Genomic DNA, 24,532 nt, shown 5'->3' with positions numbered 1-24,532 from the left:
GCCTGGGAAGGTCCCCTGCTCAGAAGTACGAGATGGGAAAGGGGGCGGGGTTCGGTTGACCCCCCACTGGAAGCCCGAGGGAGGAGAAAGGGGGGAATTTATCAAATAGCGCACCTCTAACTTTGTACAGTACTAATGCAATTAGTAAAATTAGTCACACTATGAAATACTGCTAAAAAAAAAACATAGTTTCACAGACATATTGTTGCTTTTTTTCTGGTTTGAGCGAAACTGTTGAGCGAAATAATATAACCAGACTGCACATACGGCGCCAGAGGCGGGACTTCTGGAGATTTTTCAGAATATCTATGTTAATCAACTCCATGTTATGTCAAAAGACGGAGAGAGAAGTTCACCATTGCAGCAGTGATCTAGCTCACTTCCAACGTACAGTCTCGTTGATTTGTGCAGGTAGATATATTCCTATGTTGGGAGGGGGGTGGACCTTCCTTTCTTTAGCTGTTCCATACAAACTTCACGACGAGCAGAAACACATTCTCGTTCGTAAGCGAGGGAGCTCATAGCCAGCTCAATCTGCATTACTTTAGGAATAATGTATGATTCCCGGTTATGATGTCACTCCGTACTATCAGCCAATTTTATGTCCAAATCGCAAGGAATGTAACGTGTGATAATGTTTAAGAGGAAGGGCGAAGCGTATACTGGCTGTGTGCAATGTATTTTGTTGATTTAAGAAATCGGAATGACCACAAGAGATGACTTAATTGTGAAGCACAATTTCTTTGTAATTCCATCTAAAGTAGGCTACCGTAGACGCTGAAAGTACGTTCCTATCCCGCTGATGCTTTGAAGGCTCCAGCTCTCCAGCTCCGGTGTCTGTGTTTTGACAGTTTTGCTTGCATCAAATTAGAAGTTGCGAAGTTGCAATGTAGCATACGCTATGAAATCCTGGTAACGCCACTGACTTTAGGCTTTCCGTTTCTGTCTCAAACTGCGAGATAATTGTGCTTTTAGCTGCCAAAATTAAGAAAAAATTTCCTGTGTGGGTTTACTCCGTTTTCTAGTAATGGTTACCTTATTAAAAGGGCATAAAATAGGTTATGTTCTGTCACATCTCTCCAGAAAATCCACTCAATCATTTCATTCTTTTTAAATCTATGTAGACCACGCAACAATACATGTGGGAATCAGAGCAATGCAGTTCTAATAGATTTGCACTGTACAGATTATTTCACTGAATACAGGGTGGAATGACCGTTTGATTGTAGGATGCACAAGAGATTTTAATGAGTATTTAGTGTAGGTTTTCAGATACAAAAGTGGAACTATCGGACTGCAGTAGATTCTTGCATGCCACGCAATCAAATTCCAGTCCCTGCATAACTGAAAGCATTTATCTCTCAGTTGTGCTGCTGATAGTTTTGCTTTTTCAAAGATGGTGAAAAAGGTGAGAGATGCTCCCCTTCTCCTTTTTTATTCGAATGGAAAATGTTGATTGTGGCGTGACATGACTGTGAATTACACTGCAGTTTTTAATGGTTTTATTTGTTTGTTTCCACCTGGAGGTCCGTTTATTATCCTGCTTGATGTTTTATTTTGGGGTATCCCGGTGAAAAGACATAGGAGACTAATAACAACCACCAAGGAATTTAATTCAGTTTTATTTATAGTGTTTTGTACAACAGACACTGGCATGAGCCTGCAACAAAGTGAGCATGCCAAAGCAACGAGGGCTAAATACTCCCATTTGCTATAGAAAGCAAGCTTGATAAAAAATAAAAAGGAGGAAAAGGAGACTGAAAGGAAGGCACCAATCCTGTTTTTAAACAAGTTGGCAGCTGTCACCTTGTGGGTGATATATTTCTCCGTAATTAACTGATAGGTTTCACACTCGTCTTGATATCATCTTCAGTTCTGTTTTCAAAATACTGTGTGTGTAGACTGATCTCACTTGCACGCCATTTATTGTAGTGTAGTTAATGAAATTTTCCTTCATTTGGTAGAGTAGTTAATGAAATTTGCCCCCATCTTCAATAATTTCTGTTCTTAGATATGCCAGCCCCTTACTGATTTACATAGTTCATGATGTGGAATATTTTGAGGAGACTTTTTTATTGGCACAGAAAAAAATGATGGAACATTTTGAAGAATTATTTATTAGCAAGACAGAACAGTGTCACATTAAAAAAAATCTTAACCTTTGTTGCTTTGCTTTTATTTTCAGATCTTTCCCTATTCTTTGATTCTCTCTTCTTAACGTCTAAGTTAAAGTTAGGAACACGGTGGTCTCTTAAGGCGGTAATAACCTGTTTTCTGAAATTAGCTCATGTCATCTGATGGGAAATTTGTGACGACTAAACACATTAGACACAGTACTCATAATGTTATGACTGGTTCAGTACTGAGAGGACTTCAAGCGAAACAAGTCAGGAAGAGAAACCCAGCCAATTAAGTGAACCTCATAAAACCAATACATACTGTACAAACATAATCTTTGCACAGTTGTGTGTCAAGTGTTCACATAGTATGTGTGTGAACTATGTAACAGGAAACTGTGTCTGTTAGTCATGTGCTATTTCATGCCATACCACACAGTCTCTCACTCACTTCCCACAGTTTCCTTGCCACAATGTCATCTTTGGCCTTTTGCTTGACCTCAGTCAGTGTGCAGTTGGAGAAGTAACGTCCACTCAGTGGTTCTATACCCTCCTGCAGGGCACAGTACAGCGTGGTCTGTGCTCCTGACATAGGGTCTGTCATAAACATGTTCCTGAAGATGGGACGGAATATGAATACGTACCAGGAGTCCTTGCTGTTACGGTCCAGCTCTGTTGCTACTGAACCTACAACATGATGATCACAGACAGGGAAATGGGTCAAATGGCCACAAATAGTTTAAGTGGTGTTGATGAACTCTCAAAAGACAATTTCATAATCCAACATGGTTGTCTATTTTCATGGCTCAGATCATTATTAGATAACAGATGGTGAGTGGCCTTCAGTCAACAATCACAAACAAATGCAGTTTCTGATGCTACACTTAAACTGACAAGTCCTATGATTACACTGAATCGAACTCACATGCGCTCAAACATACTTCAAACTTTTGTTTCACAACACACCTGGAAATACCCATAGTTTGGATAACCCTGACAATAAATTATTTTAATTAGTCCTTTCTCAATTATTCTCCTATTTCTCTGTGAGCACACCTGATGTTGACATTGCTGACAACAGAACTGTAATACTTAAGTGCAGATCATAATGAACAAGTAAGGTCTTTGCATTGCTTTTTATGAATGACTCTGGCATGGTGGACATCAACTGGCCAACAGGCTTGGCCAGTGGCTAATGGAACTATCCAAAATTTGAATCTAAAACGGCAATCTAGGGAAAAAAAAAACAAAGCTATATTTGAGCACCTGAGCATGTACACACACATACACAGTTTTTACCTGGATGGAGGCTGTAGCAGGTGACATTGGTCCCTTTAAGTCTTTGGGCGAGTTCGTGGGTGAAGAGAACATTGCATAACTTGCTGTGAGAGTAAATCTTGGTAATATCCAAAGTTGACGTTCCCAGGCCGAGGCACTTGTGCCTGTTGATGCAGTTGAAATCGATTTCGCCAAACTCATGCATGTACGAGGCGACATTAACCACGCGGCTAGGTGCGCACTCTTTCAGACGGTCTAGGAGTAGGTTAGTCAACAAGAACGGCCCGATGTGATTGACCCCAAGTATCATTCCGAGACCATCTTCAGTACGACCTGGAGCGCCTAGTGCTGAGATAAGAAAAAACAGACATTCACTTGAGTAAAATGAATACATATTTTAATACGCTCCTAGGATCATTGTCTTTTGGATTACATTAAAATAGTTCAAATGCAAGTACCTCATCTAACCAAATATATGAGTTACAGTTTTTCTCAACAGTTTACATCCTATTGCTGTAATGACAGGAACAACAATCAGATATTTTAAGTGGTAAATCAGGAATAATAAACCATTTCTGCACAAATGCATACATGTTCAGGATGACTTATCTTATTTTGACATAGCTGGTTATACTGGTATTTTAAAAATAGCTTGTATGCCAGCACATAAATTATGAATTTGAAAATAAATTATTTGTTGCTTGCTAAGAAGGACCAGGACAAACATGAACAGCCTTCATTTTGTGTTTTGAACGTACAATTTAGACATAACACTTTGAGTTTCACACATAGGTTTGACAATCTAGTAGCTGCTGCAGCACTGTGAAGAACATAAGGTCATATTCTGTATATGACAGCTGTACTTGACTATTCTTCTGCTTGCACCTCTCCAGCCATTGGATTTGCCCGAAGCCCCCTGGCAAAACAGTTCTGTGGACTTTATTGGTGGTTTGGAGAAACAATACTGTTGGTGGTTGTGGATGCACATAGCAAGGAACCAGCAGTTCTGGCCATGTGTTTTACCACTGCTGATGTACCAATCACGAAACCTGAGGAGTTATTCAGTCATTTTGCTGCCCCAAACAACTCAACAAACCACAGCTTGTGCAACAAGAGTCTGCTATTTCCTGAACTCTGATGGTGTTCAACAAAACAAATCTACACTGTTTCACTGTGTTACCAAAGGACTTGCTCAAGAGGGTACTGAAATGGATAAAGGGCACTGCGGATGAGTGTGCATTTTCCCTGAAACTACACATCAGGATGGAAAGGAGCTCCACAAACACCCAGGCAGTCAAGGGACCGAGGCAGTCAGCTTATGGTTCTGGCCTGTCTCCAGAAATGAAGTGAGAACTTTTGAGAGTTTGATCTTCCTCACTGAAAGTCACCTATACCAGAGCTGACACCAAGAGAGAGAATGGTTATCCAGCAAGTCTGTGGATAGCGCTTGAGTGTTGAGGTAGCATAATCCCTGAGGTTAAAGGAGATCAGCAATGAACTGCCAACCCCAGTTTTCTTGTTCAATAAAAAAGAAAAGGAAAAGAAAAAAACTACTGAATGTTGAAATACTGTAAAGACATTATATATTTGCATTATGTTGTTTTAGGGGAAACAGAAGTATACTTCATTTAAGAGAGGAGGAGGATGCAATGTGTGTTATGAAAAACGCTGTCCTTGTTTGTTACAAAGATTTCTTTGAGCTCATTCCAACTGCAGTTCCCTTCACACTTTAATACAATACCATCTATAACTAGAATACTCAACCTGGTAGTTATCATAATCTACCTCTCTGATGAGTAAGTGATGCTGGAGTGTGCATTTCTATCATCTTTTCCTTCATTTGGTATATCGACCATTTAATGTTTCTGGCATAAAAACACTTAATGTACGAAGTGCATTGGAAAGCTTTATCAACACAGGGACAATTAAGGGTTGAGATTCTGGTTTTGTTTGTTTGTTGTGGGTTTTTTGTTTTGTTTGTTCTCTTTCGACCCATACTCTGAGTTGCAAGGGGATTTTGGGCCATGTCTTAATAAATTTATGACTGGGGAGAACAGATATCAGATGTCGAAAACGGTCAGATATTTGAAAAGCGAGGCGCGCCACTGCATCTTACAACCAGTTTCGTGCAATTTCTTTGCAGATGACATTCATTCGTTATTTCAAATAAATAACGTAGGTTATTTGCTATTAGTCCAGTGAAGTCACACTATCAAAGAAGGAGCATGATATGTCAAAGATTAAACAGAGATAAAATGTGCTAGCAATCCCCGTGAAATCCAATTGCAATGTGTGAAGATTTCCGGAGAATCAAAGTGTTCTTACCTGCGTTGTTGATAAGCAAATCCAACCTGGGCTCGGATTTAAGGAAGTTCTCCGCGAAAGAGCGGATAGACTTCAGACTGCCCAAATCCAGCTGCATGAAAATGACCTCATTGTTCCCGCTCTCCTGCAAGAAATATCATGAGTTAAGGACTGTGCTTCATAACAACTTATTAACCCTTTCCTACAAAGTTAATAAAAACAGCATTTAAGTTAGTTTACTCACCCTCCTGATCTCTTGCAGCGCCGCCTCTGCTCTCTGTTTGCTTCGACACGCTAGAATCACCCTTGCGCCCCGCTTGGCTAAATCCAGCGCTGTAGCCTTTCCAATGCCAGTGTTACTGCCTAAACCATATACACGACCAGTGAGACATCTGGAAATGCACATACTGTATATAAGCCTAACGTTCGGTAGCAAATATTCTACCAACAGGTTTTAGCTACTATTACTAATAGATATTTACGTTTCACATAAAATGTACAAATTACAAATATCGCCTTGGTCTGCCACAGCTTCTCGACATATAGTTGTTTTAATGAAAACCAACAGTAGGCTAGTGCTCAGATTTATGTCCTGCACAGACACATGTACACGTGAAGCAGTTTGTAGAGTTACGCTAAAAAGTAGACCGACAGCGATTAATATGTTACTGTGTTGTCGTTTCATGTCACGGTGTAGTACCTGTGACTATGACGGTTTTCCCATGTAGTTTGACTGTGCCCCTGAATGCTTTCCTTCTAACATATGTGCTGTAGACAAAGAAGTACGCTCCCAGCGCCAACGCAGTAACAACCCAAAACAACATAGCTGCGCGATCGCACAGAATAGTCAAGTAACCTTGCGTCTTCTCTATCTGCACTTCTCATTGTAATGACTTGCACGCGATCATTTTATATAGGTTGTTCACACCCAGCCCAGCAAAGGAAGGCTGGACAGATTTTTACAAAAATTAGTTTGTCAACGTCTCACTGGAATTGACCTCTCCTCAATATGTGGGGGAGGGGTATTTTGGCGTCAGCACAATAGTTTGCTTGACAAGAAAACGGAAAATACTAATTTATCGAATTGTGCGCTTATCCGTTTTACAAATTAACGCACTATTACTTGCATTTTCTCTCGTTGTTTTCTCACATGGAAAATTATTTCAACACGACTGAAGAGCAATTTATGATATGGATTAGGAGGAGTCTAACATGAGATTCGTTGACTGCACAGACGTCACTTTTCTACACCGCACAAAAGTGCTGAATCACTGCTGTGCTGTGCTGTGAAGTACTGTAAACCGCCATTTCAGGAAAATCCTCCCCTTTTTTATTCACACTTTTTTCTTAGTTTGTTACTTCAGCAATGAACGATAATAGTAGTTTTGGCACTGATAGGCACATTTCACTTTAAGACTATTTATATTTAATTCACTTGTTGACTGATTGACTGGTCAGTCTGGTGTTTCTGTTATTCTATCTCGTAAGAATTTGCAGTGATAATAGTCACGACAATAAAGGTGCTCAGACCAGAAGGTTTGCTTCCACACCTTGAAACAAACATAAATATTCAGTTGACTTTTGAAAATTTCAGCATGAAATGAAACATGTGCCACCCTCATTGCATTCACATTAAATCCAAAAAGTGGTCGATCACCAACAGCCTCTATTATGTAAATCTGGACCACTGTGAAACCTGCCCAAATGGACTGAACCAGATGATTATAGATAGATAGATAGATAGATAGATAGATAGATTGATACTTACATAAATATTACATTACAGAGCAAACTGGAGTGCCATGTCATTTAGTTAAGCTATGCAATCTTACAGTAGAAGACCTCAGTTATCAGGTCTTAATCAGTCTGATAGCCTCACATTTTAGTCAAAGGGTCCAACTATATCTGTGGCAATTTTCTGTTAGAGACCCTCAGGTTACAGAACAGGAGTCAGCGGCACAGGTGCAGTCTTTGCAGTGTTATCAGGGAGTTGCCAAGTCACACACACTGCAATGATAGTCTGTACTACTGAATCCATTTTGGGCCACCAGCACAAGTCTCTCAGTCTTTGGTTGGTTTGAACAACACCCTGATGACTTTCAAGAGCTAAACTGACTAAGAGTTCAGAGTGGTGCCATTAACCTTTTGCCTCCTCTTAGCATATATGAATCATAAATGAAGAGTTCATTCCCCACACCTTCAAGTGTGGAACCATGCCAGCAGGTAAGTGTTGGAATGTGGCAGGCCTGCCATTTGCAAGGTAGGCTCATGGTGTAGCAATCTAAGGATGGGAGGAGCAGGACAGAGTGCAAATTATACAATGACAATTGAGGGGGTCAACTTTTTCTCCGGGGCTATATAGTTTGGGATATATAAATTAATTAAGACTTGGACCCCCCCCCCCCCCCCCCCCCCCCAAGAGGTAAAAACAACAGTTCGAGGGGGGGGGGGTCCAAGTCTTAATAATGGGAGTCAGACCCCCCCAGTCCCCCCGATAACTTCGAACCCTGGAGTAGGCTACAGAGAGGTCAGTCACAGGCAGCACAGAAAGCAATGTGAAAATTGCAGCTGCAACCTCAGACTCAGTATCTGTGGTAGTGTCATACTTATAAAACGGCAGTGGGCAAGAGATAGAATCAGCAGTATCTCTGTATCTCAGGATGGTAATCAGCCCCTCGCCTTTAAGCAATGTCATAGTTAAAGCAGAGCAGTCTAGTGTGCCCAGACCAGCACATCTCATGCCTTTGGTTGTCAATTGTGTAGTTAAGGCTTAGTGATCAGTCCTGGATATGTCTATTGTGCCCCATAGATACATTTTCCACCACTTAGAGGCCCAAATGCATGCCAGGGCCCCTTTATCTACTACTTAATTGCTTCTTCTTAGCTGTTGTCAGTGTGTTTGAGGTCAAGGCTAATGTCCTCTCTGTCTTGTCTGGATGGATCTGGATCTAGGTCAAAACACTTTCCACTCCATAATCTGAAGGATCTACTGACACAAGAGTAGGCAGTGTTGTGTAAAACAGAGCAAGTATAGAGTTCTCTTTGATTAGTGTCTGAGCCTTTTGGAAACTCTGGTACGCTTTATCAGCCCAGTCGAAGGCAGTGCATTTTTGGGGTACGTTTCTCCTGGGTTTGACAACAAAAATGTTCAGAGCACGCTCTCTTAAACCTAAACAATCTTTCATTAGGTATGAGTGTGAACAAGTTCCTGACATTCTCATGTAATTGGGCCACATGGTAAGCTTTTTCAAGGTCCAGAATGGAAAACATGGTATCACCCCTCAAAAAGAGTTTCGTTTCTCAGTGTGTGGAATTGGATAGGTATCCACAGTGATGGCTTTGTTAGGTTCTCTGAGATCTACACACATACTGACACCTCCAGAATTCTTCTGAGGTACCACAATTTAGGACACCCAGGAATATGCGTCCAACGTCTCAATTATGTCAGCATCCTGTAGATGATTCAGCTCATTAGATATGGCATCCCTGACTGATGGCAAAGGGCAGATGGCAGAATTTCTGCTGGACAGGTAGAACATCATCTCACACCTTCACATTATGCACAAAGTTCTTTGCTCAGCCAAATGTAGGCTAAGAGGAGACCTCCAGCACAGCCTCTTCATTTGAGGGGACTTCATCTCCCGGGTCACCATTAACTTGCAGACATAGTGATGGTATAATATCTGCCTTGAGTTTTTGCCATAGATGTAGGAGATTTTTAATGAAGACTACACCCACTTTTTCCTAGATTGCAAAGCTATAATAACAAGGTAACAGTTTTTTCTGAATCCACAAAGGCGCACCGCTGCTTGGATGTGCAACAAGATTCTGCCATTTTGTTTCTACAAAACAAAGTTTACGTCTACGTCTCAAAAGTTACCATTTGCTCAACAAACCTGGAAACAGGAGATATGCTGATTGCTGTCTGAACTTGCACCATGGTAATGGGGTCTTCTGATTTACTCCAAGGATTTTTTTTCTGCTTTGCCTCAGTCTCACGAAACACAGTGAGAAAAAACATGGGGGCTGTGTGGAAAGATGGTGTTTTGATTGTCAGAAAGAAAAGACAAGCTTGCATGAAAAATCAAGGTGAAGAGCACGTGATGAGGATCATTAACAGTTGCATCTCTCATGTCCAACAGTGAAGAACTGGCAGCTATGTGTCTGCTTTTGTATTTTATCCACATGGGTGATGAACTAAAAACTAGAAACTGCCTCAGTAAGCAAGCGGTAGGCATCACCAGTCACCATAAGTACACACAAGAGAGAGGCTGAGGTAACATTCTTCAAAGTTTTGTCTTTAACCTCATTAGAGTGTTATCAGAATTCTTAAACAGAAAAATGTCAAAGTCTCTTATATAACTATTTATATTCTTTATCAGAGTACCACCAACTCATGTGCAGTTACACAGGGTTGAACTCCAAAGACTAAAGAGTGAAACATAAATGTCTGTACAGTCTTTTAGGCAGTCACTGCGACACTGGCTGGCTGGGTTAGTCTCACAGGAACCTGAGACTTTTTTTGATCTCTGTGCTTGACATCCGGTGGACTATTTTTCCTCTCTTTTTGTTTGATGGTCCTTCTCCCTTACTTTAGCAACATGGCTGAACTGAATTGGAATGCACACAAAGGAAAGGTGGGGCCAATTTAAGGTCCAGACTTTTTTTTTTTTTTTTTTGGCCTTTTCCCTGAGGCAGAGTTCAATTACACAACGGTTTTCCCCCTCTTAAAATTAGTTCTTTAGATGACTGTCAATGTAAGTGGTAATTTTACTTGTGTAGAACTCAGGAAAATTGGCTGATAATACAGCAAACATTAGCCATAAACAGCCACGAAGAAACAAACAGTTGAACATATACAGACCAAAACTGTATGTCTCATGATGTTTTGGTTATATGCATTAATACTGTGGGAAAGAATGTACAGAAGTCGAACTAATTCCAATAAGGCATCAGTTTTTAGGCAATAAAGCTACTGCCATACTTTCACATGAATTCAGCCACAGAAGATGGACATTATTTGTAAGCTTTTAGATCAGAGGTGCCTAAATCTAGTCCTGGAGGTCTAATAGTCTGCTGTTTTTTGTTCTCCCCTCTTAATTAGAGACTGATTTGTAGCTGAAAAACAGGTGAGTGTGCTCTTCAGCCAATGACTGACCACGTAATTGATATATGGGCAGAAATTGACAAAGGAGCACTGTTCATGAATCCAAAGCATTTAATATGAGATGAGAAAGCTGTTCCATCCATCATACACACCTTTAACTCCTCAGGAAATTTATGTGGGCATTCAGGATGGTAATGGTCAAAGTGAGACTTTGGGTCAGGCATCTCATTTAATGCCCTGGTGAGCCCTTTTTTACCACAGAAAATCACTGTCTTCTATATATATCATCAGAGAAAGGGCTTTGGATTTGGATAAACTGGAGAGTTAGAGCCCCCTACTGGCCTAGGATGTTTCCCACAGCCACTTTATATATCTTTGGGACTGTTTGGATTTTTACCATTTTTTTTACAAATCAAACACTCCTTTGGTTTGATGTGTTACCTGATACAAGCAAGAAACTCTTTAGAGCTGGGTCAGAATTTGCTTCATAAAGCAATAGCTGTACTTGCTCTTAATGTTTTCCTTGTGTTTTCTCCTTGTGTTTTCTCTTTCTCCTGCACAGCAAGCCAGCTGGTCCAGTCTGTTGAAATATGAAAGCATCCCAGAGGAAGGAATATGGTTCTGATTGGTATTTCATTTTCTCTCTAACTGTCCTATTAATACTTTGTGTAGTACTGACCCATAAATTGTATTTTCATATGAACAGTCGCGATAAACACATCGCAAAACACTGCCTGAAATACGATGAATAAGAAAAATCATTTTATTTACACACACCATGCATTCACACTCAGCACGCGAACATTGACCTATCAGATGGAGCCCTGGATACATGAGCCATGCATCCCCAGCTCGCCGTCAGCTACCCTCAGATTGGTTGGTGTCAATTTGGTCGCGACTGCAAGGTTAGCTAGCATGATGGCTGAGAAAGGAGAGATGAGCGGGAAAAATGTGGTTGACAAAGACCTTGAGGTGAAAAAGAACCGCACTTCTGCTATTTGGAATTATTTTGGATTCAAGAGAGACGATGTGTTACTATGACAGAGTGTTAGGGCCACGTTGAGGGGGAAAAAATCTGAGATTTCAAGAATAAGGTTGTGATATTATGAGAATAAAGATGTAATATTATGAGAATAAAATTGCAATTTTACAAGCGAAAGTCATAATATTACAAGAATAAAGTCGTGACTTTAGGCTACGTGTTATTTTAGAGGGGAAATATCAGAAGAGCAGACTGCCGCGTGTGTTAAAATGAATGTGGAGCATCTTGTGAAGTTAAACATCAGTATAGATTTCACAAATATCAAAATACCTAATCTTTTGGTACATCAGTGCCACATTATGAAAAGTATCTGGTAATATATCTTCCTAAAAATTTTTCTTGAAATTGTACGATTTTATTCTGGTAATATTATGACTTAAAAAAAAATATCATGACTTTCTTCTCACTAAATTACGACTTTATTCTCATAATATTATGACTTTTTTTCTCAATTACGACTTTATTCTTGTAATATTATGACATAATTCTCGAAATCTCAGACTTTGATTTTCCTCAGCGTGGCTCTAATACTTCGTCAAATGTCACAAACATAGGTACTGTGTAAAACATGACTACCAGTTTGTTCAATAAAAGCATTTGGAAATAACTTATTTCATTTCTGTATTCGGGGGGCATAGGCTATTCAACGTTTGGGGTCTATGTTAGCTGTGTACTTATTAAAGCAGAAAGACATAGGAACTGTATAGCTAATATGCACATTTCAATATCTGTTTATTTATCGCCAAGTCATATCATCAACACAATATTTAACGCATATTGCAGATTTTCCTCATTTTGTGCAGGCCTAATGATGTACAATATGAATACCTTGTCAAATAAATACTGCATTAGCAGAGGGCATTATAAGAAAAACCTTTGAATTCAGAAAAAGTTAACTTTGCCCATCTGTGCGATGTTCAAGGAAAAGTCATGTCTCATTAGACAAAGACCCCACAAAGGAGACTAAGGAAAACCAGTGATATTTATACAAACAGAGAACCAAACAGGATTAACTAAACGACGTGTACCCCACGACTGAATGGTTGAACCAAGGAACCAAGGCACTGACTAAATCAGTGACAACAGAACTCAAAATGACCACGAAAGGGAGGGAGTGACAACCTGGACATCACACTTCATAAAAGAATCAAATGTGTTTCCAGCTTTTAAATTATTTACTCCCCCGCCTGTTCCTTGAAGCTCCAAGCAACAGGAGGAGTTAATATGAAGAACCACAGAGGTTCAGTGAGGAATCACCCTTGGCCACTTTAATTTCGGTTTCAAGGTTTTTTTTATGACTGCCGTTGAAGGGAAGGTCATTCATAAATTGGGGCTGTGATAAGGAAGCTGGCCGAGTAACCAGAGTGTTTGTCAATTTAAACTGCAGACATGACACATGACTGTCGTGAAGAGACTGGATGCATGTGCTGTGCGATAGTGTGTGATAGCAGTTTCAAGGTCAAACAAGCATAAGTCCAGACATCAGCAGAGTACTGCAAAAATCAAAGTCATTGTCAATAAACGGGCAATGGTAAAAACATGGAAGAGCTTATTATCTCAGCGCAGGGCGAGGCAAAGGCGAAGGCAAAGTGGAAACGATGCAGAAATCTGTACACAGAGTATCAACAGAGGTCCACAGCACAGGAACACAGCTCAGTAACTCAAGGATAAGAGAGACTAAAACAAATAGAGAGGAAAACAGGTGTGTATAAAGGAGGAGTGTAACTGAAAGAGATAACAGAGCACAGGTGAAACTAATCATTGGATAATGAGCCCAATAAAGAGCAGAACAAGTAAGCAGGCGAAACCGATTGCTGGGCGGTAGATTGAGGAGAGGGTGTAATTGCCGAACCACTGCCAATTTGGCTCCTAAGGAAGGTAATTAACCCCAAGGTTGCTCCGCGGGTGTTTGACGTCTGATACACACAGAGACAAATTCAAGTGACTCTGGATGAGAGTGTCAGCAAGATGTACAAAACTGTAAATTCGACAATAAAATTTTGTGTGTGGACCGTCAGAATCACAGTTTCAAAAACGTTCATGTGATCTATAATGCAATTTAATTAAAAAAAGAATTTACTTTTTACATTAAGTAAAACTTAATCTTGCATTGGGTTCCCATATTAAATGTAGAAAAAAACATTCATAACTATTCCATTTCAAATTAACAACAAATTAACAAAAGGGTGTTTCACTCAAAACACCCCACCCCACACACACACACATACACACACACACATACAGAATATGTTAAACTGAAGAACTAGCCACCGAGTGACCGTAATATGACCTGTGATTGCGTGTTTGTAAATGTTTACATAATGTGTCTAACATCCTTTACTGTGGTATGATATTATTATGTAATCCAAAGTTCAACTCTTATCAGAAGGTCATGTGCACCTGATCTTTTTCCACCCGACGCACATTACATAGAGGCAATGACACACATGCTCTCGTGCACACACGCACGCACGCACACACACACACACACACACACACACACACACACACAAACGCACACACACACACACAAACACACGCACGTGCGCACACACACACACGCACACACACACACACACACACACACATACATATATATCCAACTGACTTTGGGCAGAGTCCACTCAGACTATCTATGCTGGAATCTGGTTGCTTGGTAGGGCTGTAAAGGGGTGGGACTGCATCAAAGTGACTTCAAACGCTGGTGTCTACCTGACTTCACTCTTTTTCTCTTTCCAGCCGTCTCTCTCTACCAATCTCTCCATGTCTGTGGATTCACACACCATGGACCTAAAGCCAGTCGGAGCGCGCGATGATGTTGAGTTGTGTATGTCATCCTCAGGTCCCACGTTGACCTTTCACGACATTTACTACTGTGTGAGAGAGAGCAAAGGACCCTGCCGAAGAGGACCTGAGAAAGTCATCCTCAAAAATGTCAGGTGTGTCAGTTTGATATTTTAGAGTGAAATGTACACTCTGTGTGTGTGTGTGTTTGTGTCTGTGTGCGTGTGCACGTGTGTTCTGAGTGAAAAAGTATCAAAAAAATATTTTAATAATACGTCTGTTAAGTATTAATTATCGGATTTCCAGTGTGAAATGGTTATAACATATGAGTAAAATCCTGATAAATGAAATATCCATCTTAAAGTTAAACTTACTTCATTTAATGGAATATTAAACAATAAATATTACTGGTGGGGTTTTTTTTTACCCGCATAGGAGACTGGTTGATTTTGATCTGCAATTCCAAAACTTCACCTTTGGTTAATTTATTTCAGTAAAAGTCTATATGACAATACCACAAGCCTCCTGTATCAATTCATTCTTTCTTTCCTTAATTGCATTGTTCTAGTTTTTGGTCAGTCTTGCCGGGGGCCAAACCAAAGAATCATATTCAGAATGCTTGAACAAGGTGTTTTCTCAGAAAGCTTTTGGATGGTTCTATTTTTCATGTAAATGTGTCTTTTTTTTTTTATCTAAACGTGCTCCCGTGTGGTTGTCGGTTTCAGCGGCATCATGAGACCTGGTATGAATGCCATCATGGGTTCTACAGGAAGTGGAAAAACATCGTAAGAAACTGACATCCAAATACACATGTTCATACTCACAAAACTGCACAGAAACACAGAAACACACACGTACACACACGCTTATATGCACCTACACACACATTGAAACTGCCTCCTGTTTGTGTAGGTTATTGGATGTGATTGCTGGCAGAAAAGATCCACGAGGTTTTCGCTCAGGACAAGTTCTTCTCGACAACAAGCCTGTGAACACTGATTTTAGACTCATATCTGCTTATGTGGTGCAGGTAAGGTGCTTTGAGGGGTGGGGGTGGGGGGTGGGGGGTTTCGCTCTTACGGTAATAGGATCGAAGCTTAGCTTAGTTACAGTCGTCTGAATTTCAAGAAAGAGGAATGCAGAGTAATTATGTATGAGGGGAATTCAAATTATTATAAAACCTTGACAAGTTCCACGTATTTGCAGTTCATCATATGAATGGTTTTGAATATTTAGGCTCTCTTTTCAAACTTCTCTCCTCTCCACCCCTCACTGTTCATATCCCTTCTCTAGGATGATATTCTGATGGGAACTCTCTCTGTTAGAGAAAATCTTTTGTTCTCTGCTAATCTGAGGCTTCCGCGAGAACACTATTCTTCAGATGACAAGGACAAAAAAGTCGAGACCATCATTCACGATCTTGGTTTGCAGGACTGTGCTGATACCAAGGTAAAACACATACAGAACACACAAGTGTACAGAATCGTATCTGGAAATCTGTGCTTCAGGTTATCTTATGCTTTGTAAAACATGACTCTTAATGTGAAAACAACAAAGAACAATCACATGGATCAAAAATTATACTTTTCATGTGTTACTGAGATTCCAGACATGAATTTGGTAACTGCATAAATTGCGATGAAAGTACAGCGTGAAATAAAAATTCAGTACAGTATATTCAATACCCAATAATGCCCATACTTACTATGTGTTTACATGTGGTTTATTTTTAATTATAACTATGTTATAATGTTTTTTAATAACTCTACAAATTGAACTACTCTTCCAAATTTTTATATTGGTTTTGCATATTCACAGCATGTGTTGTTACTTATTACTCATTACACAATTCATAGGTACACCTGTACTAAGGTTTGTATGTATTTGTTAGGTAACCTGTTGAAACTTTATTTAATTTTCTGCTTCCATTAAAGAACTTTCCAACGTGACTCCTGAGCATTTTGAAATATAATTGGTGTGACAGCATAGTTCCAAATTATCGTTCAGAGTTCAGTGTTCTATCCTATGAACTTTGATTCATCATTTGATTTGGCATATAATAAAATAAATCACTGAACTGTTCACGGACGGTTATTTTCTCCTGAAAAATAATTCGGTTGTAATCAGAACAAGGAGATGTAAGATAGTTTGTGGATATGTTCTTAGCTTTACACAAAACGTTATCAAGACTCTATTTACTATTTACTATAATGCTTATAATATTAAAAATAAATACTTAAATATGTCACAGTAATAAACTGAATAAACAAACAACCAGCTGAATAAACAACCAGTTAATGAAAATTATGTACAGCTTTGGTAAGGAAGATTTTATAAGAATTGAAAGTCAGCTGCTTGTTGGGCTAGTTTTCTCAGTCATGTCTGTTTCATTTGCGTTCTTTCTTTTTTTAAAACGGTGAAGCAGTTCAGAAAACAGAGTGAACTCAACACTATATCACAATTTAACAGGACATTACTTCTTCAGGACCATTACAAAATACAGTTACTTTAGAACATCCCATAACACTGTATGTTGGATACAGTGACGATGGTTTCGAGAGCTGTCTGTTTTTTTAGAAAAAAAAAATTGTATACATGTTTTAGAAAACGTATGAATGTTTTTGTTAGATAGGTACAGAGTTTTTGCGTGGTGTGTCAGGAGGAGAACGAAAGCGCTGTAGTATTGGGATGGAACTCATTACCTCACCTTTGATCCTGTTCCTCGACGAACCGACCACAGGCCTTGACTCCAACACAGCCAATAGCATTATGGCTCTGCTCCACAGGTACACACCTCCTTAAACCACATCTCTCAACATTTTTTAACTGCTCCTAATGTCTGAGCTCCTAATCCCACAAATCAAACTATTGTATTCACTTTTATGCTTAGCTACATCAGTGTGCATATGACTGATACTTGATATATTATCTGGTCTTTCACTCTGTACCCCTTTCACTCTGTACCTCAGACTGTTTATTCATCACAAGCTTTATCTTCACTACAACTTTACAATGCAATGAAAATAGACTTGCCATGCCTTAGCTCTTAGTTTTTTAGGCTTTGAACAGCCCAATACTCTTTTTAAAGTAGTCAAAAGTATTTTTAAAAAATGCTGTCCAGACAAAGACATCCACGTTGTGTAAAATGAGGCTTATAGTGTTCTTAAACAATCTCATTAAATGTTTTATTTGAAGACAGATTGCAAAACGTTTCTTCTGGCCACCCTACAGTAGTTACACACTGTCACTAACTGAAACTAGGCAAAGGAAGAAGATGTTTTAGCATCTCTCTCTCTCTCTCTCTCTCTCAGGATGTCACGCAGTGGTAAGACCATCATTTTCTCCATCCATCAGCCTCGTTACTCCATCTTCAAACATTTTGATCACCTGACTCTGCTGCATAAAGGAGAGACTGTGTATGCTGGGGCCGCCAACAAAGCAATGGACTACTTTGAGAACCTAGGTAAGAGTGAGTGACTTTCATGGAGCGTGGTGGTGTACTTGAAAACTTGTGTGTGATAGTTTTTATTTGGTTTAGTCAGCAGTACGATGTATGTGACTGGAACCCTGTGTGTAGTAGAGCTCTGATTTGTGATGTAAATGGTTGTCATGATTGTAATGATACGTAAATGATCTGTGTTGATGGTCAGGCTATGTCATTGAGGCATTCAACAACCCTGCTGATTTCTTTCTGGACATCACAAATGGAGAGATCTTTCCAACAATAAAAACCGGTAACCAAAACTGTGTACATTCACACAAACATATTTAGAAACACACAAACGCACACATGTGCACACACACAGACACACACACACAAGCACACATACACAAAACTGCATAGTCATATGGATAAAAAAGATGGGCAGCTGAATCAGGTGCCCCAGCTCCATACACAGACTCACACACATTGTCTTTCTCTCTCTCTCTCTCTCTCTCTCTCTCTCTCTCTCTCTCTCTCTCTCTCTCTGTCTTGCTTTTGTAGAGAAATCATTGGCTGAGATCTACAGAGAATCTCAGATATGTGCTGATGTTACAGAGGAGCTGAGCCATGTGACTGGTCTATCAGATTCTACAGTCAGAGGCAGTGGCATGAAAGCATCTTACGTCACACCCTTTTTCTACCAGGTAAGGCTTAGAGTGTGTGTGTGTGTGTGTGTGTGTGTGTGTGTGTGTGCGTGTGTGTGCCGGCGTAGTCACCCTGAATATTTTGTGTGGAAGTAGCACCTCTAACAGAGACACGTAATTTAACAAGGAAAGGTATGAGTATGCAATAAAAGCAGGTTATGAGAAGAGAAACAGGTGCCCTCCGACTGACCTTTTGACGAATGACCTTTTTATTGTGTAATCAGAATCAAACACAAGAAGTTATTGTTGAGGTAAATGACACTTGGCACAGTGAAACAATGTTAGTTTACATCAGAATAGATTAGATTAGATTAGATTAGATTAGATTAGATTAGATTAAATTAGATAGGCCAACGTGAAAATGTATCTTTGGCTTCCTTCACAAAGTGTAAGTATAGATATAAAAGTGACATAGGAGCATTGCATGAAATACCGCACACCAGTACAGACTTATTCATTCACAGTGATATATCATTCACTTCCATGCTCAGCTACATCAGTACGCATGTATTAGATTGATACTCAGAACATAAAAAGTGAAAATTCACTGTTTCTCATATTTGGGTCCACTACATCAGTTATCTGGTCTTTTGTTAATACTTCAGACTGTTTTTTCATCAAAAGCTTTAGCTTCATTATGACTCTGCAGAGCAATAAAATTAGATTTGCCACGTCATGGTTTTTTTTGTTTGTTTTTTTTTTTAAGTGTTGAGCACCCCTGAGTACTCTTTTTAAAAAAAAAGGATTTTAAAAAATTCTGTCCAATATGAGGACTAACACATTCTGTAAAATGTAGATTATAATGCTCTTAAACACTCTCGTTGAATGTCTAGTTGAAGACAGGCTGTAAAACTTTCATCATATACATTTCTAGATTGTGATGTTTAGCATTAGTTTTGTATGGGAGGTAATCCCTGCCAAAATTCAAATGAAAATGAAAACGGTAAAATGAAAGTTCAAACCCTGCTTTCTGACATTTCTTTTTCAATACCTGTGTTCACATGCCCTAGATGTAAATATATGTTAATTGGAAATGGGCGTTGCTATGATGGCGGAGGCTAAAGGCTAAAAGCTACATGTAGCATGAAAACATGCATGTGCTTAAAAGATGTATGGGCGACCTTATTGTGTACATCATCATGAATTGTTGTTTATATGTAACATGAACTTAGTCGGGGCCACAGAGGTAGAAAAAACTCTCTAAATAGACCACTGTAGACCCTCATTGAAGCATTCGAACTTTTGAGCTAGGTGACGTGCTTGCTGTTTCTGCGACCATGCCTCCAGAGCCAAATTCGAAGATAGAAATCCGCGAAGTGATTCGCTGTTCAGTTTGTTTTTTAGGCTTTCGAGCACTTTTGTGATTACGTGACCTCCATCATTAGCGCCCGTGATTAGACAATGCCTATTTCTTATTAACATATATTTACACATATTTACATGTGGACCTACTCGAAAACGAAAAGCCACAGCGACAAACGATAACGCAACGCTCGGTGGCTTTTCCCTTTTCACACTGTCAGATACAGCGCGTTGATTGCGAAAATGAAATCGCAAACCTGGACTTTGCCATCGGTTTATCAACTTTGTCTTTTCGTTTGCATTTTGTCTGATCTGTACCGCAAAACCTGTAGAAAGCAAAAGTCTAACTAATGAAGTGAAATGACAAAAAGATATTTTAATTTTGTTTTTATTTTTGTCAGAAAAGACTCATGTTTGTCGTGAAAATGAAAATGAAAATCGAGTTATCTAATTTCATTTTTCATTTTGGCAGGATATGTGAGCACAGGTATTGAAAAAGAAATGGCAAAATGGGGTTTGAACTTTCATTTTACTGTTTTCATTTTCATTTTAATTCATTTTGGCAGCGATTACTTCCCATTGTTTTGAAGTGCCATGATGTCACAAAAGGTTTCCTCATGTGAGAATTCCACTTCAAATACAAAAAGACAAGGGTCATGTCATAGCAAATCTTAACATTGTTGCTGTAGATGAACATTTAATTTGTGTAGATGCAAAAGAGTAACAATGAAAACACACAGCATTGAGGTTCCCATGTTCACATGGGGGGTGTTGATTTTGCAAAGCCAGTCTAAAAGAATGGTCATCTACATGGTGTTAAGTCACTAAATCATTAAAAGTGATATGGGCTAGAGATTTTGACTGGTGGAAGTGTTTCATAATTTAGTCTAGTTATATCTTTGAATTGTGTTATTTTAAAAACTTTGGTTTGTGAACCGCTGTAGAGATTTACCAAGGATCTAGAACAACACAAAGATTGAGTAGTCTCTGTAACAACAGTTTAAGAATTCCTTTACGTTGGTAAGAGTGAAATTTAATCACCTTTCTTCTTAAACCATCAAGTCTTTAGTCTTTATTAAACTTAATTTTGGAAAGAATAAAGCCCCCCTCCCCCCACAAACAAACACACGCACACACACAGAGTTCCACAGATTTGTGTATTTGATTGGAAATGTGATTGAATCCTTTATTGCATTCTTTTATTTCACATCAAATCTCTCATAAAATCTGATGAGTTAACTGTAAACATTTCTGCAGTCTGCAATTCTGAACTACTTCTTCTTCCTCCGAATCAACCTCACTGTTTGTATATGTCTGAACTATCTGCAAAGCAGTTCTCCGAAAGACCATGTGCAGCTGAGTGAGAGTAGTCACGTATTATTGTGGATGTTAAGATGACTTGTCAGATAGCATTTATTGGCAAGAAGAAGATAAACACCTTTGTTTATTGAACGTGAAAGCACAGCACTAAAGCCATCAGTGAAAATTTCATTAGTGCTATTTGACACGTCATATGTATCCTCATCTAACACTTGGAATGAACCGGACTCTTTCACAAAATAAGCTTCACCTTAGAATCACCTATAAAATGTGAGTTATGTGGCAAGCTTTACATAACTGTGTCAGTATTTTATACTGAAAGGACGTGTGTGCTCTTTGTGTTGTAAAAACCATTTGCCTATCATTGGAACATCATTTAAGGTTAGATAATGTTTGATAAGATTTAGACTGAGATTATAAACTAATGCTCTGCTCTAAGATAAAGAATGAAACATATTTCTTATACATCAGCTATGATATAACATACTGTGTAAGTTCAATGTCTGTGTGTGTGTGTGCGTGTGTATGTGTGTGTGTGTGTGTGTGTGTGTCTGAGTGTACTGACTGAGTAAATCATTAGTTAGGCTGACCAGATACGAACCCAGTTTATGATTTATATCAGACATTTTACAGTTTATGGTCATGACTTTATGTAATGTGTGTGTGTGTCTGGGTGGAGGTCTGTGTGTCCAGGTTTTGTGTGCTTTTGCGTGTGTTAACCTGTCGGAGGGCAGCATTTAATCAATCTCTCTCTCTCTCTCGCTCTCTCTCTCTCTCCTGTGTATATATGTGTGTGTGTGTTTGTGTGTGTATGTGTGTGTGTATGCGTTTGTATGAATGCAGTTAAACCTGGTGTGCCGGAGGACAGTTCTGAACATTATCAGAAATCCCCAAACATCCTATGCTCAGATGGCCCTGAACATCTTCTTCGGCTTGTTAGTGGGACTCATCTATTTTGACTTACCTCACACTCTGCCTGAGGCCCTGCAAAACAGGTATGACTTCATCACACACTCCACCCATTCATCCATCAGGTCTAACCAGCCATCAGTCATTAAGGCTTGGGCAGGGGGGTGTTACTGAAGCATGCCTCTTTCTGATATTCAGATTGTTTGTTTGCTGGTGTGTGTGTGTGTGTGTGTGTGTAGGATTGGAGCCTTCTTCTTTCTCATCATCAACATGGTGTTTGCTAATCTGTCTGCAGTGGAGCTCTTCATCAATGAAAGGAAACTATTCGTGTAAGTGTTTGCGTGTTTCTGTGAATGTAAAAACATATGAATGTAAAACAGTGTTTAACCTTTAGCACTCATGGTTTGTCTACACTGTTTATGAATTTCCTCTGTTTTCAGACACGAGAACTCCAGTGGATACTACCGAACATCTGTCTATTTCCTGTCTAAGGTCTTCGTTGATCTGATTCCAAACCGCCTCATACCCATAATCATTTTCTCTGCTATTTGTTACTACATGATGGGTGAGTGCGGCATAAGACACACACCCAAGCATGCATACATGCATGCGTACATTTCCATGTTAAAGAATCTAGACACAGCCCGCCAGTTCAAGGCCTTCTCTTTAAAAATAAGCCAGTGATTACACAATACACCAATCCATCTGTATGGCATACTAAAATAATAGTAAAATAACAAACCTGACCAAGTGAATGTGTCTCTGTGCGCAGGGCTGAAGCCAAACATTGAGGCCTTCTTGCTGTTTTGTCTGACCATGGCTATGACCAGTCTGTCTGCGGTCAGCATTGCCTTCCTGGCCAGTGCCAGTGTCAACTCCTTCGCCATGGCTAACATCCTCGTCGCCCTGCCCTTTGTCTTTATGATGGTCAGTCACTACACTACATTACATCTGTCTGTCTGTCTACCTGTCTGTCTGTCTTTTTCTCTCTCTGTCCATCTATCTATTTGTCTATCAGTCTATCTATCTATCTATCTATCTATCTATCTATCTATCTATCTATCTATCTGTCTGTCTGTCTATCAGTCTGTCTATCTATCTATCTATCTATCTATGTATCTATCTATCTATCTATCTATCTATCTATCTATCTATCTATCTATCTATCTGTCTGTCTGTCTGTCTGTCTGTCTGTCTGTCTATCTATCTGCCTGTCTGTCTCTGACATTTTACTCTAATTGCTTTGTCTTTATATAAAGAGAGTTGTTAGCATCAACACTAACTTTCTCTCTCTCTCTCTCTCTCTCGGTTGTCTTCTGACTCTCAGGTCTTTGGGGGCTTCCTGGTCAATCTGAACTCCATGCTTAGCTGGTTGGCCTGGCTGAAGTGGATAAGTATCTTCCGCTATGGATTGGATGTGAGTAAAGAAAGGGGAAAAAGAGGATATCTTTGCTTTTATATGACAGTGAGAGTTTTCTCTGTGACTCTTAAACTGTTTCTCACACTGACATACACTGAACGGTACTGAGAATACTTTTTCAATTTTCAGGCGGTGACCATAAACGAAATGAAAGGCCAGATCTTTAAGAGTAATTATACTATGTAAGTTCCTTTACAGCTAAAACATAATAAGAGCACTAAAAATACAATCACGTAACATGAAAAAAAAAATTTGTTTGTCTAGTACAGTCTTCATAAATCAATTACATGAGATTTATTTATCATTTATCACAATTTTTAGAGTCTGAAGATTCATTTTGAGCACATCCCAAACTAACTCTCTCTCTCTCTCTCTCTACCTCTGTCTCTCTTTCTCTCTCTCTCAGTGTGACAGGAGAGATGTATTTGAAAACTCAGGGTATAGACTACAGTGCTTGGGGTTTCTGGCAAAATCAGGTGGCTCTGCTGGGGATCATGCTAGTGTGTCTGGTGTTGGCCTATATTCAACTACGCAGGATCAACCGCTGGAAGTGACAAACACACACACGCACACACATATACACTCACACACACACATATACACTCAAACACATATACTTAAGGAAGGCCCTCACACTCCCCACCAAACACATAGACGAAAGAAACAATGTACCATCCCTCATATGCACTGATGCAATTTTTTTCATGATCCGTTTTTTAAAATGTAAAATGTAATATTTAACATGTTGTATTTATTGTTTCAGTAATGCTGGTAATTTAATGCTAATAACAATGGCTACAGCAATGAACAAATAAATAATA

General features: G+C 39.3%; 2 protein-coding genes across 3 annotated transcripts; one reads left to right on the top strand and one right to left on the bottom strand.

The window, feature by feature from the left end:
• Positions 1-1,655: 1,655 nt before the first annotated feature.
• Positions 1,656-6,695, bottom strand: LOC115816859 (dehydrogenase/reductase SDR family member 13). 2 transcript variants are annotated; one of them, XM_030780012.1, is made up of 6 exons: positions 6,400-6,695; positions 5,944-6,062; positions 5,721-5,844; positions 4,488-4,496; positions 3,417-3,737; positions 1,656-2,804 (listed from the first exon to the last, which is right to left on the bottom strand). In XM_030780012.1, exons 1-6 carry the CDS (start codon positions 6,521-6,523, stop codon positions 2,539-2,541), a joined length of 963 nt encoding a protein of 320 aa, XP_030635872.1. In that variant the 5' UTR covers positions 6,524-6,695; the 3' UTR covers positions 1,656-2,538. The 2 variants fall into 2 exon arrangements, with proteins under 2 accessions (XP_030635872.1, XP_030635871.1); XM_030780011.1 differs by lacking the exon at positions 4,488-4,496 and having other exon boundaries at positions 3,417-3,743.
• Positions 6,696-14,632: 7,937 nt separating this feature from the next.
• On the top strand, positions 14,633-24,265 carry abcg2b (ATP-binding cassette, sub-family G (WHITE), member 2b). Its single transcript, XM_030780149.1, has 15 exons — positions 14,633-14,787; positions 15,358-15,417; positions 15,545-15,662; positions 15,926-16,081; positions 17,261-17,418; positions 17,944-18,095; positions 18,283-18,366; positions 18,618-18,760; positions 22,226-22,377; positions 22,531-22,620; positions 22,732-22,856; positions 23,064-23,218; positions 23,619-23,708; positions 23,841-23,893; positions 24,118-24,265. The coding sequence occupies exons 1-15, from the start codon at positions 14,633-14,635 to the stop codon at positions 24,263-24,265; spliced, it is 1,839 nt and encodes a 612-aa protein (XP_030636009.1).
• Positions 24,266-24,532: the final 267 nt, after the last annotated feature.

Source organism: Chanos chanos, chromosome 7 (assembly GCF_902362185.1).
Source record: "Chanos chanos chromosome 7, fChaCha1.1, whole genome shotgun sequence".
Lineage (NCBI taxonomy): Eukaryota > Metazoa > Chordata > Actinopteri > Gonorynchiformes > Chanidae > Chanos > Chanos chanos.
The sequence above is the reverse complement of the archived record's forward strand: the minus strand, read 5'-3'. Positions and strand labels throughout refer to the sequence as shown.

What these genes read in the sequence shown, in the direction of transcription:
- LOC115816859 (XM_030780012.1), bottom strand. Translation starts at nt 6,523, where the DNA reads ATGTTGTTTTGGGTTGTTACTGCGTTGGCGCTGGGAGCGTACTTCTTT. An exon ending in GAAAACCGTCATAGTCACAG is followed by an intron (nt 6,063 to 6,399) that starts GTACTACACCGT and finishes TATATGGTTTAG; the next exon opens with GCAGTAACACTGGCATTGGA. An exon ending in CTGCTACAGCCTCCATCCAG is followed by an intron (nt 2,805 to 3,416) that starts GTAAAAACTGTG and finishes ATCATGTTGTAG; the next exon opens with GTTCAGTAGCAACAGAGCTG.
- abcg2b (XM_030780149.1), top strand. Translation starts at nt 14,633, where the DNA reads ATGGACCTAAAGCCAGTCGGAGCGCGCGATGATGTTGAGTTGTGTATG. An exon ending in GTCATCCTCAAAAATGTCAG is followed by an intron (nt 14,788 to 15,357) that starts GTGTGTCAGTTT and finishes TGTCGGTTTCAG; the next exon opens with CGGCATCATGAGACCTGGTA. An exon ending in AGGACTGTGCTGATACCAAG is followed by an intron (nt 16,082 to 17,260) that starts GTAAAACACATA and finishes TGTTTTTGTTAG; the next exon opens with ATAGGTACAGAGTTTTTGCG.